Source organism: Poromitra crassiceps (genome assembly GCF_964638095.1).
Source record: "Poromitra crassiceps genome assembly, chromosome: 1".
In the NCBI taxonomy this organism is placed as follows: domain Eukaryota; kingdom Metazoa; phylum Chordata; class Actinopteri; order Beryciformes; family Melamphaidae; genus Poromitra; species Poromitra crassiceps.
The window spans coordinates 61,444,436-61,457,668 of NC_139623.1; the positions used below are offsets into that span (position 1 = coordinate 61,444,436).

Here is a 13,233-nt window from a genome sequence, read left to right on the forward strand (position 1 = left end):
CTTCCAAACAGGTATATTCCCAAACAGCATGAAAACAGCTAAAGTAATTCCAATTTATAAAAATGGAGATCGACACCTATTCACAAATTACAGACCCATTTCCCTGCTTCCACAGTTCTCAAAAATTCTACAGAAATTATTTGTCCACCGACTGGACGATTTCATTGGAAAAAACAATCTATTGTGTAACCAACAGTATGGTTTCAGAGCAAATCGGTCCACCTCCATGGCAGTGATGAAACTGACAGAACAGATTTCCACTGCCATTGATAATAAGGAATATACAGCTGGTGTGTTCATAGACCTCAAAAAGGCTTTTGACACGATTCATCATGAAACATTACTGACGAAACTGGAATATTATGGTATTAGAGGGGTAGCACATTCCTGGTTAAAAAGTTATCTTGAAGATAGATATCAACATGTACAAATTAACAATGATAAATCTGATATGCAGAAAGTAAAATGTGGAGTTCCTCAAGGATCAGTTTTGGGTCCCAAACTTTTTATTTTATACATCAATGACATCTGTAATGTGTCAAACCTTTTGAATTATGTTTTGTTCGCGGATGACACAAACTTATTCTGCCATGGGGAAAATGTGGAAGAGCTTCTGAAGACAATGGAAAGAGAATTGAACAAACTTAAGACTTGGTTTGATCTAAACAAATTATCTTTGAATATAAGTAAAACAAAACTCATGATATTTGGAAACAAAAAAATAGAGAATGAAGTCACATTGAGGATAAATAACATCAAAATTGAAAGAGTATATGAATATAAATTTCTGGGAGTGTTAATTGACCATAAATTAAGTTGGAAATCTCACATAAATCTTGTCAAAAGAAAAATGTCTAAAACCACTGCTATACTATACAGATCAAAAGAGATCTTGAACCAAAACTCATTATACTTACTATATTGTTCCCTTATAGTCCCATATATGGCATACTGTGTGGAGATATGGGGAAACACTTACAAAACCAACATTGAACCAATTTTTATCTTACAAAAAAGAGTTATACGAATAATCAAAAGAGCAGAGTACCGTGAGCCTACCAATGCCTTATTTATAAACTTAAACACACTAAAATTCTGGGATATAGTTAAGCTTCAAACCTTGTTAACACGTTCACTGCCAAGGACGTGTTAACACGTTTTCAGAATCCAGCTGTTGACTGCCAACGACGTGTTAACACGTTTTCAGAATCGATTTTTTTTTTTTGACGGTGGGACATTGATCTAACCCTTTTACGTCTCCTACACCAGAATTGGAGGTATTGAATGTGTATAATCTATTTTACCGACCCACTGAGTGTCGACATGTCTCTCCACAGTAGAAAGAGGCGACCCAAAACTGGAGGGAAAAGCGCGAGGAAGCCGTTCTCATACTGTAAAATTGATGGCGAAAACGCTTTCACTTTCGCGCTGATGCACAGCGGTGGCAACGGTGGGGGGTTCCAAGAATAGATTGGATGCACACTTTGAAACACGCAGCATAAATATGACCAGAATCGCATCAAAGCTCTCAACCAAAACTCCACGAAACGAGCGAGTCCACCCAGACTTCCTCAAACAGCGGCCGCGCAAACAGGCAGCAGCCAGGCAGCAGCAACTTCGTTGTGACACGCCCGCTGGAGAGCCAGGGAGGCAGGAGGAGAACACACACGGAGGGAGGAGTTGGAAGCAGAGGGGGGTTTCCTGCTGTTATGGAGGAAATTACTGTTCAAAACTATTGTTTAGATGTCTGACTCTTACTGATGCCAAAAATGAATGGTTAAAGTGGCCAGTGGCGCTGCTCTTGAGGCAAGAGGAGGGCATCTGCTTAGGCTAGGAGATCCCCCCCCCGTGGGGGATCAGGAGTCACGACTCGTTGGTGGCGGACTGGGGAGGTGGGTGGGGCAAAACAACGCTCCGGAGGAGGGCTCAAGGGAGATGGACTGCTGTGAAGCTGCTGCTGTTATGATCGGCCAGAGAGAGAGAGGTGACGTAGAACCCTTGCTATATATATGAGAATTAACTGACGTCATATCTGACGTCATTACGGACGTCATACTAAGACTTTGACTGACCACGTCATACTAGAACTTGATTGACGTCAGGGGTGATCGGATTAGATTATGCACGAATGGCCTTCTGCTTGAACTATGGTCTAGAGACCTCACTTCTATCGAATTTCACAAAAAGCCGTTTATCTTGGAATAATTTTTCTGACGCTGAAACCATGCTGTATTCAACTGCTAATGCTTACATAACTACTAACTCTACAAACTAACTCTTTTAGACAGAGAAAGCACACATTCTATTAGTTCTTTTGAGATATTGTGTGTTCACAAAATCTTAGCAGAAAAGAATCCTCGGGTCTTGAAAGATGAGCCAGAATCCTCAAAAAAAACCTCTGGCAGAAGCTAACTACAGTAAAAAGAAAAACGTCTGGCAGTGAATGTGTTAATAATGTTCAAGGCTAAACACAATCTACTTCCAGAATGTCTTCAGACGCTGTTTGAGATAAAAAATACCCAGTATGATCTTAGAAGCACAGACAATTTTGAAACAACATGGGCAAGATTAAACACTAAACAACATTGTGTGTCTGTGAAAGGGGTAGGCTTGTGGAATTCCTGTGAGGGGGAATTGACGATGTGTGGTTCGATTAGTGCATTCAAAAGATTGTTTAAAAACAAGACGATAAGTAGGTATAGAGAGGTAGACTAATCATGTATTATTGTCATTATTTATAGATCATGAAGCAGACTAATCATGTATTATTGTCATTATTATGGATCATGAAGCAGATTAATCATGTCAAGTCAAGTCAAATTTTATTTATATAGCACCTTTCATACACAAGGCAATTCAAGGTGCTTTACAAAAAATAATCGAAAAAACAAGCAGCAAAGCAATGCACATATAAAAACACATAAAAAACACAGCCGACAGTTTTAGTTAAAATATATACTCAAATTAACAAACATGAAACATTATTTCTGTTTTAAATAAGTTACAAGGCACTCTTCAGTATTATTATTACATGTACAGTCCATTTGTTGGAAATGTACAGGAATCTTTTTTTTAAATTACAGGCCGAGAGAGGCAGTAGTTTAGTAGCAGTTAAAAGCAAGAGTAAACATAAAGGTCTTTAGCTTGGATTTAAAAATAGGCAGAGTAGGGGCAGATCTAATGTGTTCAGGGAGTTTGTTCCAGTTATGAGAGGCATAGTGGGAGAACGCGGCTTCACCATGTTTTGATTTGGTCCTCGGGACAATTAGTAGACCAGTGCCTGAAGATCTCAGGGATCTGGATGGTTCATAGTGTAGAAGCATTTCAGAGATGTAGTGTGGGCCTGACCCGTTGAGAGATTTGTAAACTGTTAGCAGAATTTTAAAGTCTATTCTAAGATTTACTGGCAGCCAATGCAGGGATTTGAGAACTGGTGTAATGTGTTCAGCTTTCTTGGTTCTTGTTAGAACTCTAGCAGCCGCATTCTGAATGAGCTGTAGTTGTTTAATAGCTTTTTTGGGAAGACCATTGAAAAGACTGTTGCAGTAGTCTAGCCTGCTAGAAATGAAAGCATGAATTAGTTTTTCAAGATCTTGTTTGGACATGTAGCCTCTAATCCTTGCTATATTTTTTAGATGATAGAAGGCAGATTTTCTTATAAGCTTGATGTGGGAGTTGAAATTTAGATCAGAGTCAATAATAATGCCAAGATTTTTTACCTGGTCCTTTGGCTTCAAAGATAGGGATTCGAGGTGAGCAGTAACTTTGAGCCTATCTTCTTTTTTGCCGAAGACAATTATCTCTGTTTTGTCTTTATTAAGTTGGAGAAAATTCTGGCACATCCAATCATTAATTTGCGCAAGGCACTGACACAGTGTCTCTATGGGGGCATAGTCATCCGATGAGAGGGCTATGTAGAGTTGGGTGTCATCTGCATAGCTATGATAAGCTATTTTGTTTTTTTGCATAATTAGGCCCAGAGAGAGCATATAAAGGTTAAACAGGACAGGACCTAAAATTGATCCTTGGGGTACCCCACGTGTCATTTTGGTTTGGTCAGATGTGTAGTTGCCAATGGAGACAAAGTAGTTCCTGTCTTGCAGATAAGATCTGAACCACTCTAGGACCGTGCCGGAAAGCCCGACCCAGTTTTCCAGTCTGTCCAATAGAATTTCGTGGTCAACCGTATCAAAGGCAGCGCTGAGATCTAGTAACATTAAGATTGAGATTTTACCTGAATCAGTGTTCATTCGGATGTCATTTATAACTCTGATAAGCGCAGTTTCGGTGCTATGATGGGGTCGGAAGCCTGATTGGAAGGGATCTAGGAGATCATTGGAGGATAGAAAGGTATTGAGTTGTTGGTAGACAGTTTTTTCGAGTATTTTGCTAATAAAGGGAAGATTTGATATTGGTCTGTAATTGCTGATTATAGAGGGGTCGAGGCTACGCTTCTTTAGCAAGGGCTTAACAACTGCAGTTTTTAGAGATTTTGGAAAAATGCCTGTAAGAAGAGAGGTATTAATTATCTTCAGTATGTCGGTCGCCAGGCAACTGTAGACATTTTTTAGAAAGCTTGTTGGCAGGGTGTCTAGGCAACACGATGAGGATTTAAGGCCTCGTATCGTTTCTTCTAGTTTCTTGTGGTCAATGACATTGAACTGAGTCATGTTAATTAAGCACCTATTCTGTGGGTGCGGCGGAGCCACATTTGTTCTTGATGTGGAAATAGTTAGTCTGATATTTATAATTTTATCCCTAAAGAAGGTCGCAAATTCATTGCATTTGACATTGGATAGAAGATCAGGGGCAATTTGTGGGGGTATGTATTATTGTTATTATTTATGGATCATGAAGCAGACTACCGTAAATTCCGGACTATAAGCCGCGGCTTTTTCCCCGTTTTTTGGCCCTGCGGCTTATATAACGGTGCGGCTTATCTATGGATTTTTTCAGAAAAAAAAAAATAAAAAAAATAAAATCTCTCTTTTTTAGCACTCTTTCTAACTATAAATCCACTTCTGTTTTAATTTCCTCTCTTGCCCTCTTTTCACCACACCGCGGACACTGTGTGCACTGTAAAAAAAAACAAAGGTGGTGTTGTGTTATGTTGTTTTGTTGAAATGTTACGGTAATACGGTAAATGGGAGCTTCCTCAAACAGCCATCTTTTTCCCGACAATCCCCTCTGTGCATGAACCCTTACATATGGTAATTACGGTAAGCAAACGGCCACTCGGTGACCTCCAAAATCGATGGATTTTACAGGTTACACAGCTTCATCAGCACATTTTATGTGCATTGCTTTGCTGCTTGTTTTTTTCGATTATTTTTTTGTAAAGCACCTTGAATTGCCTTTGTGTATGAAAGGTGCTATATAAATAAAATTTGACTTGACTTGACATCATTTGGCAGAAATCAACCGGTTACTCCTACCGGTTCAAAGTTCATTTCAGTAGCAGACCGGAATCACAACAAGAGGAGCAGTAGAAGCAAAGGGTCGTGCACTACCGGTAACTCTCTCTCACTCACCATGGGGAAGATATGCAGAAATTCACACGACGCAGCTTTCAAGTTGAAAGCAGTCAATCTCGCATTAAAAGACGGAAATCGAGCAGCAGCACGTAACCTTGGCATCAACGAGTCAATGGTGAGGCGTTGGAAGGTGCAGCAGGAGGAACTGTCTCAGTGCAAAAAGACCAAAAAGTCCTTCAGAGGTCATAAAAGCAGATGGCCCGAACTTGAAGATTCCCTTAAAGATTGGGTGTTGACCCAGAGAGCAGACGGCCGAGGCGTTTCCACGGTGCAGATCCGACTGAAGGCCAAAACAGTCGCCACCGAAATGAAAATTGAACATTTCAGAGGTGGCCCATCTTGGTGCTTCCGATTCATGAGACGAAAGGGACTGTCCGTCCGGGCGAGAACTACTGTGTGCCAACAACTCCCTCCCGACTACCAGGAGAAAATCACAAACTTCGGCGAATTCACACAAAGGAAGATCAAGGAATATTCCATCGAACCGGAGCAGATCATAAATATGGATGAAGTGCCTTTGACGTTCGACCTGCCACTCACTCGGACTGTTAACAAGAAAGGTGAATCGTCGATCACATTGAGAACCACTGGGCACGAGAGAACGAATTTCACTTGTGTTCTGGCCTGCTCTGCATCTGGAGTAAAGCTGCCGCCAATGGTGATTTTTAAGCGGATCACGATGCCGAAAGAAAAAATTCCCAGTGGGATATGCCTCAGAGTCAACAAGAAAGGATGGATGATGGAGAGTGTCATGAAGGAGTGGCTGGCTGAGTGCTACGTCAAGCGCCCTGGAGGATTCTTTCGCCAAAAAAAAGCTTTGCTCGTTCTCGACAGCATGAGGGCTCATATAACAGATTCCATGAAAGCAGCCATCAAGAGCACAAACTCAATTCCAGCTGTGATTCCTGGGGGCACAACGAAGCATCTGCAGCCACTTGACATCAGTGTCAATCGTGCGTTCAAAGTGGCACTACGCGTTCAGTGGGAGGCGTGGATGACGAGCGGCGATAAATCATTCACCAAAACTGGTCGCATGCGAAAAGCAACTTTCGCTCAAGTTTGCCAGTGGATCCTGACAGCGTGGAGGAGTGTGAAAACATCCACGATCACCAACGGGTTCCGAAAGGCTGGACTGCTGCGTGATGATGACGCCGCCACAGCTGAGCGCCTTCAGAGGCTGTTCGATTCCGACACCGACAGTGACGAAGAGGAGTTCGTTGGTTTTGAGAGTGACAACGAAGGAGAGAGGAGAGTGGTTGACGAAGCCACCCTGAACCTGTTCGTTTCCGACACTGAAGTTGAGGACTTTGGTGGTTTCAGTACGCAGGAAGAAGAGGAAGACGAGGATTAGTGACTTTACTTTGACTCTGTTTACAGCCGTTTGTTGCACCTTCACCTAAAAGATGAAGACAAGGATTACCTGGTTTGATTGTTGACAGCACCTTATCCTTTTGAGGATTGTTTTATTATTGTTTTACAGTTATTTTGTTTACAGCACCTTACCTTAACCTTTTGAGGATTGTTTTATTATTGTTTTACAGTTATTTTGTTTACAGCACATTATCCTTTTGAGGATTGTTTTATTATTATTATTATTGTTTTATTTTTTATATTTATTTTGTTGAAATGTTAATAAATGGGAGCTTCCCCAAACAGCCATCTCTTTCCCGACAATCCCCTCTGTGCACGAACCCTTACATATGGTAATTAAACATCAAAACACCCGCGGCTTATAGTCCGGTGCGGCTTATATATGTAAAAAACAGTCAATTTTGCTGCTGCGGCTTATACACCGGTGCGCCTTATGGTCCGGAATTTACGGTAATCATGTATTATTGTCATTATTGATGGATCATGAAGCAGACTAATCATGTATTATTGTCATTATGGATCATGAAGCAGACTAATCATGTATTGTCATTATTTATGGATCATGAAGCAAAAAAAAAAAAAAAAGATAGAAAGCAAAATAAAAAATAAATAAAAAATAAAATAAAAAATAAAATAAAAATAAATAAACAACAAAGACAATTAAAACAATAAACAAAAATAAAAATAAAAGTAAAATAAATCATGTACAACTATTAATATGCATTATAAAGTATGAGCAGGAAGCATGTTCTTTTTTTGTTTTTCTCCTTTTTTGTTTTCTTTTCTTATAAAGATTCACACTTGTTTTTCTTTCTTTGTCATGTGCTGTATGTGAATAGGGTGGGCAAAATAAGCTTTTAGCTTCAGCCCATACCTTTTTTTGGTCAAGATCTATGTAAAATGTGTTATGTCTATTGTTTTGATTATATGAACATAGAGGGTATTGTACATAGTGTTTGGATGACCAAAAATAAAAATCTGCAAAATCAAAAATCAAATCAATCAATTTTTCTGCTGCAACCTGGTGATCAATAAATGGGAGCGCCTGTGGCGTCATCACCCAAATGGGAATCTGATTTCTGGACATTATACTTTTTCATATATGGATACGAGTGAAGAACATTCCTTACACACCTACAGAAGTGACTAATTAAGTTTGGATTTTTTGGATAGTCACTACAGTCCTGGTCTGAACTCACAAAAGCTTTATATTGTGCATGCTGCTATTGCATTGTGAAAACTTGATTTGGAAGTGATTGGGCCCACAATGTGATGATAACTAATAAAATAAATAAATCTGGATGCAAACCAGCCAAAATGTGGATAAGAACAATTTGAAAAGTGGGCATAACTAAAGTGGGCACAGATTTGTTGAAACACAGCCAGCCTGGAGGGGCACAGTTGGCACTTTCTGCCCAAAATGTGTCGACATTGCTTTGTCATAAAATCCAATCTTTATGATCAAATCTAAAAACATCTCACTGAAATGAGGAAAACAAATGGAGCCATTGAAGCCATGTGTTGAGAAGGGAGGAGAGGCTGTGTCCATATTATGCTTTCACACAGACAGACAAACACACAAACAACCAGAACAGAACAGCTACACAGTCACCCCCAGGCTTACCTTGATCATGGCTACAAAGGGCATGACTCTCTTCATGTATTTCTTCAGCTCAGGCAGGGCTCCCAGCTCGCTCGCTATCACCTTGTTGTCAGGAAGAACCCTGTTGTTGCTCTGGACAGACAAGATGAAGACAGATGAGGACAGGTAGGCATGGAGCAAGAAGCAGGGACAGAGAGACATGCAGATCCTGGGAAACCATGGGGTGTCTCACCATACAATTCCATACACTATATGGGGTTCATGATTCAATAGTTTGATTTCAGGTGATGTCACGTCACAAACTGTGCATGGAGGGCACTGCAGGGCAGGGGAGTGAATTCTCCATAGAGAAGCACTATCTCTCAAAATGCCTGTTTTGCAAACAAATCGACTTCAATGAAGACATTAGGGTTTAATCCCGGGAAACGGGATTCCCGGGAAATGCCATCCAACCCATTTCCCGGGAAATTAATGACAGGCATTTTTGTTGCTGTATTTTTACATGCAGAACATATTGGAAGAGGCCTATATTTAGAAATATGCAGAAAGTTTACTTTCTTAAGAGATAGCCTATGTTTTAAAAGAACATGTAATATAGTTAGGCTACTGTAAACATTGTAAGTCATTAAATGATCACGATGTAGGCATTTCGGAGACATCAAAGTAAATCAATCAACCAAAAATCAATACATTTTATATTTCAGGTCGCACTTGTAAATGAGACCTTGGTCTCAATGTGATTTACCTGTTTAAATAAAGGCTAAATAAAATAAAATTTATATAGCACCAAATACCGAGATATCGCAAGGCAGATTTTATGATTAAATACTAGCTTCTCCGACAACAATGGTACAGCCAGTAATATCCTTTGCAGCGTTGGATTAATTTCAGATTTTATTTCGTGTTTTGGCTATATGCGCCTTTGTGCGCCGGTGAAACACACTGAAAGCTTATTGCGCCTAGCCTAATTAATAAACACAAAGCCCACGTTGTTTCTTTTCTTTTCTAACTATATAGCCCTACACTTCTGACCTGCTTGAGGGATTGCCATCTTCCATGACCGTTAAAGCAGTAGCCTACGACACGGCGACCTGCTCCACCACCGTGCAAACTTCACCAAAGGCGAAAACTACAATCATTCCATTCCAGCCCAGCCCCGCTTCCTCGGTTTGTGTGCCCCAGGTTGGGCATGATGGTCTGGCTGTAGGCGATGTCCTTGCACAGAGGGGTGGAGAATGGAGATGGGCTGATAAAAGCTGTGCTCTGCTCCGGTATGCGGGCTTTCTAATTCTTAATGATTAGGGTACAGCATTGGGCTATAGAGACCTGCACACATATTGATAACTGCAGCGTGGCATCATATACTGTATAATGTAAGTGTCACCTTGTAGTGCTTGCCGAGCAGGGACAGTGCACTGTGCTGCCATGCAGGGTAGCTCTTGGCTACGTAGATGGCACAGTGGGAGGGCCTGGGCGGGGGCTTGGAGTCGCCTTTCTGTTGGAGGGAGAAAGCAGAGAGATGCAGAGAGAAAGAGGCAGAGAAGTACTTCAGATTAGCCTTCTTCACACACATCAATCTGACTGCCAGGGTCACCTCTAGACAACCTGCCCCGGGGACTGGACCCCCGGGGTTTCCTCAAAACTGTCTGTTTTTGGGAAGGAAAAAAAGGAGAGAGGAGGAACCTTGTGAGGGCCGACGCAACAACAATAGATGCCGGGCTAAACATTTTATAGTTAACATACAGAGATAAAATAGCCAAAAAAGAAAAAGGTGAAGAAATATGAACAATGGAAAAGACAAGAAAAGGACTAGCTATTTGACTGCTTTTGCCTCTGCCTGATAGTTTTTCAGGTGTGAATGTGTGTGTGTGTGTGTGTGAATGTGAACAGGGCACTCCTGAAAAAGAGAGCATTGCTCTCAGTTAGACTCCCCCTGTATAAATAAAGGTAAAAACTAGAACGACCGCAACGCGGACTTATGCCTCCGCCATTAGTTCATTCTTGAGTCCAAGTGGATGTTGGAGCCAAATAGGAAGAAATTGCATCAAGGCGTTTCTGTGCAGAATTGGATATTTGAGCCAAATGTGAAGAAATTTAGTCAATGTGTTACTGAGATATGGCGTTACCGAGCTTGAAAATGGCATTTGTTAGGTCACTGTGACCTTGACCTTTGACCTTTGATAACCAAAATGGAATCAGTTCATCCTTGAGCCTAAGTGAATGTTTAAGGCGAATCTGATGAAATTCCGTCCAGGCGTTCCTCAGATATCGCGTTAACAAGCTTGAAAATGGCGTTTGAGAGGTCACAGTGACCTTGACCTTTGACCTTTGACCACCAAAATCAAATCAGATCATCCTTGAGCCTAAGTGAATGTTTAAGGCGAATCTGATGAAATTCCGTCCAGGCGTTCCTCAGATATCGCGTTAACAAGCTTGAAAATGACGTTCGAGAGGTCACAGTGACCTTGACCTTTGACCTTTGACCACCAAAATCTAATCAGACCATCCTTGAGCCTAAGTGAATGTTTAAGGCGAATCTGATGAAATTCCGTCCAGGCGTTCCTCAGATATCGCGTTAACAAGCTTGAAAATGGCGTTCGAGAGGTCACAGTGACCTTGACCTTTGACCTTTGACCACCAAAATCTAATCAGACCATCCTTGAGCCTAAGTGAATGTTTAAGGCGAATCTGATGAAATTCCGTCAAGGCGTTCCTCAGATATGGCGTTAACAAACATCCGTACGGACGGACGGACGGCCGGCCGTACGTACGTACGGACAACCCGGATCCATAATGCCTTCGGCCTGGCTTCGCCGGCGGAGGCATAAAAAAGAAAAAAATATATATTGACGGGATCCACCACTTGCGTGAGTTGATGCGGAGTGATTAATTAATTATGCACGACATTAATAGCGGCACTTAACGCAGATTAGCAACTTGTTATGTGTGTTGAATACCAATACGATTCTCTTGTGTCATAACAGTATATGATACTCTGGCAGACTACTGCAACGTTAATGCAAAGCACTGCGTGAGTGCGTGCTCACAAGATTATATTGTGATTCCAGACTCAGAAAGCGCATCACAGAAAGTTCATCACATGTGACAACATGATTCACACGATGGTTAGCCAAGGCGAGACGGATGAGATTCGCAGTATAGAAATAAAAATAATAGTAAAATAATAACAAAAATAATATTTGTTTTCCAAAAATATATATATATTCGAGGTTTATTAATATCTATGCAAATCGAATAATATTCGAATACCAAAATTTGTTTCAACAGCCCTAATTCAAACCGGAGACATTTTAATCACAAGGATGCTTCTCTAACCTCTAGGCCAGTGGATCCTTGAGGGGCTTCCAAGGGGTCCTCTGCTAAAAGGGGAATCACTTATTCAATCCATAGCCGTTTTCCCACATGCGTACCGGAAAATTACCTGTAAGTCAATATCGGACATTTCCCTTCACACCTCTCCTCTCGCATATGGGAATCTCGCAGCGAAATTGCCTGTATGTTGGGGGGCGGGGCGGCACTGCAGAGCGGGTGGGGAGTGACTGACGTGTCGGCAAAACTCCGAATGGTGAAATAAGTTTGCTTGTTTATCCGTTCACCTGCGTCGCGTTGAAGCACTTTTTACAGACTGGCTTCGTTTGATGTGTCCGGGCTTGCCTTCGCTGTCGGCAACGTAAGCAAAATACTTCCACATTTCGCTTCGTGCATTTGCTTCGTCTGTGTCCCTGTCGGGCTGTGATTGAAGGAGGAGGAGGACTGTGGCCAGAGAGCAAGCAGGCAGCAGAGAGGAGAGAGGGGAAATCAGCACGCCCACACATTATTATCACAAGATCATTTCGCCAGTTTGCTTTAATGTGCACGAATGATTAGATTATGCCCGCTGGAACATTAAGCAACGTGTGTACACCTCGCCCATGAGAGTGTCGCGGGAAATGACTGGACCCGTTCTACACTTGAGTCCGCTATCGCGCATACCGCTCTTCTGACTGGCTCGAAACTGGTGAAATGTCCGCGATGACGGGGTCGCGCTTATACCGGAACAACAACTTTCACACATGCAGGCATTAGACCACGTTCCGGTCATTTAGCGGTACAAAGCGCATGTGGGAAAAAGGCTCATAAGTAACACTGACAGGATGTATCAGGGCTCCAGACTAACTTTTCGACTGGCAGCACTGGTGCCACAAACTTTCACAGTTGGTTGCACCAGCACATCATTTGGTCGCACCATTTTTTGTTTGTTGGTTTTGTTGTTTTTTTGTGGGGGGAATTCTTGTCTTGTATTATATTGTCAATATATAGGCTAATAAAGGATATTCATATTTTTATTTTATCATTTGGGCATTTTTACGGAAGTGCACCTGAAATAATTGAGTCTTCTCTTTTTGAATGTAGTAAGGGAGTCAGCGGTATGGACAGGGTTATAGTCCAGGCAAAGTAGCGTTTTACGACAAACTAATTGTAAAAGAATTTTTTGCAGCTTAGATCATTTCTATGAGGTGTCCAGAACAACATACTAAAAGTCCTAAGAAATCCTAGTTGAGGAAATATGTTTAATTCTCATCAATCCAAGATGTGTGCCAGTAAGGCCAGACAACAATACACCCCAATAGGGCTATTTTTTTCCTTTACTCCTATTAAAATAAAACTTTATACATTTAAAGTATCCATGAAAAGTAACATTTTTTGTATTACAATTTTCTTTGA

General features: G+C 41.3%; 1 protein-coding gene across 1 annotated transcript in view; it reads right to left on the reverse strand.

The window, feature by feature from the left end:
• lars1b (leucyl-tRNA synthetase 1b) overlaps nucleotides 1-13,233 on the reverse strand; it is a 168,785-nt gene that overhangs the window by 39,898 nt on the left and 115,654 nt on the right. The window contains 2 exon segments of the mRNA XM_083640958.1: nucleotides 8,530-8,640; nucleotides 9,893-10,003. Of these exon segments, the coding sequence (XP_083497084.1) occupies nucleotides 8,530-8,640; nucleotides 9,893-10,003 (222 nt within the window).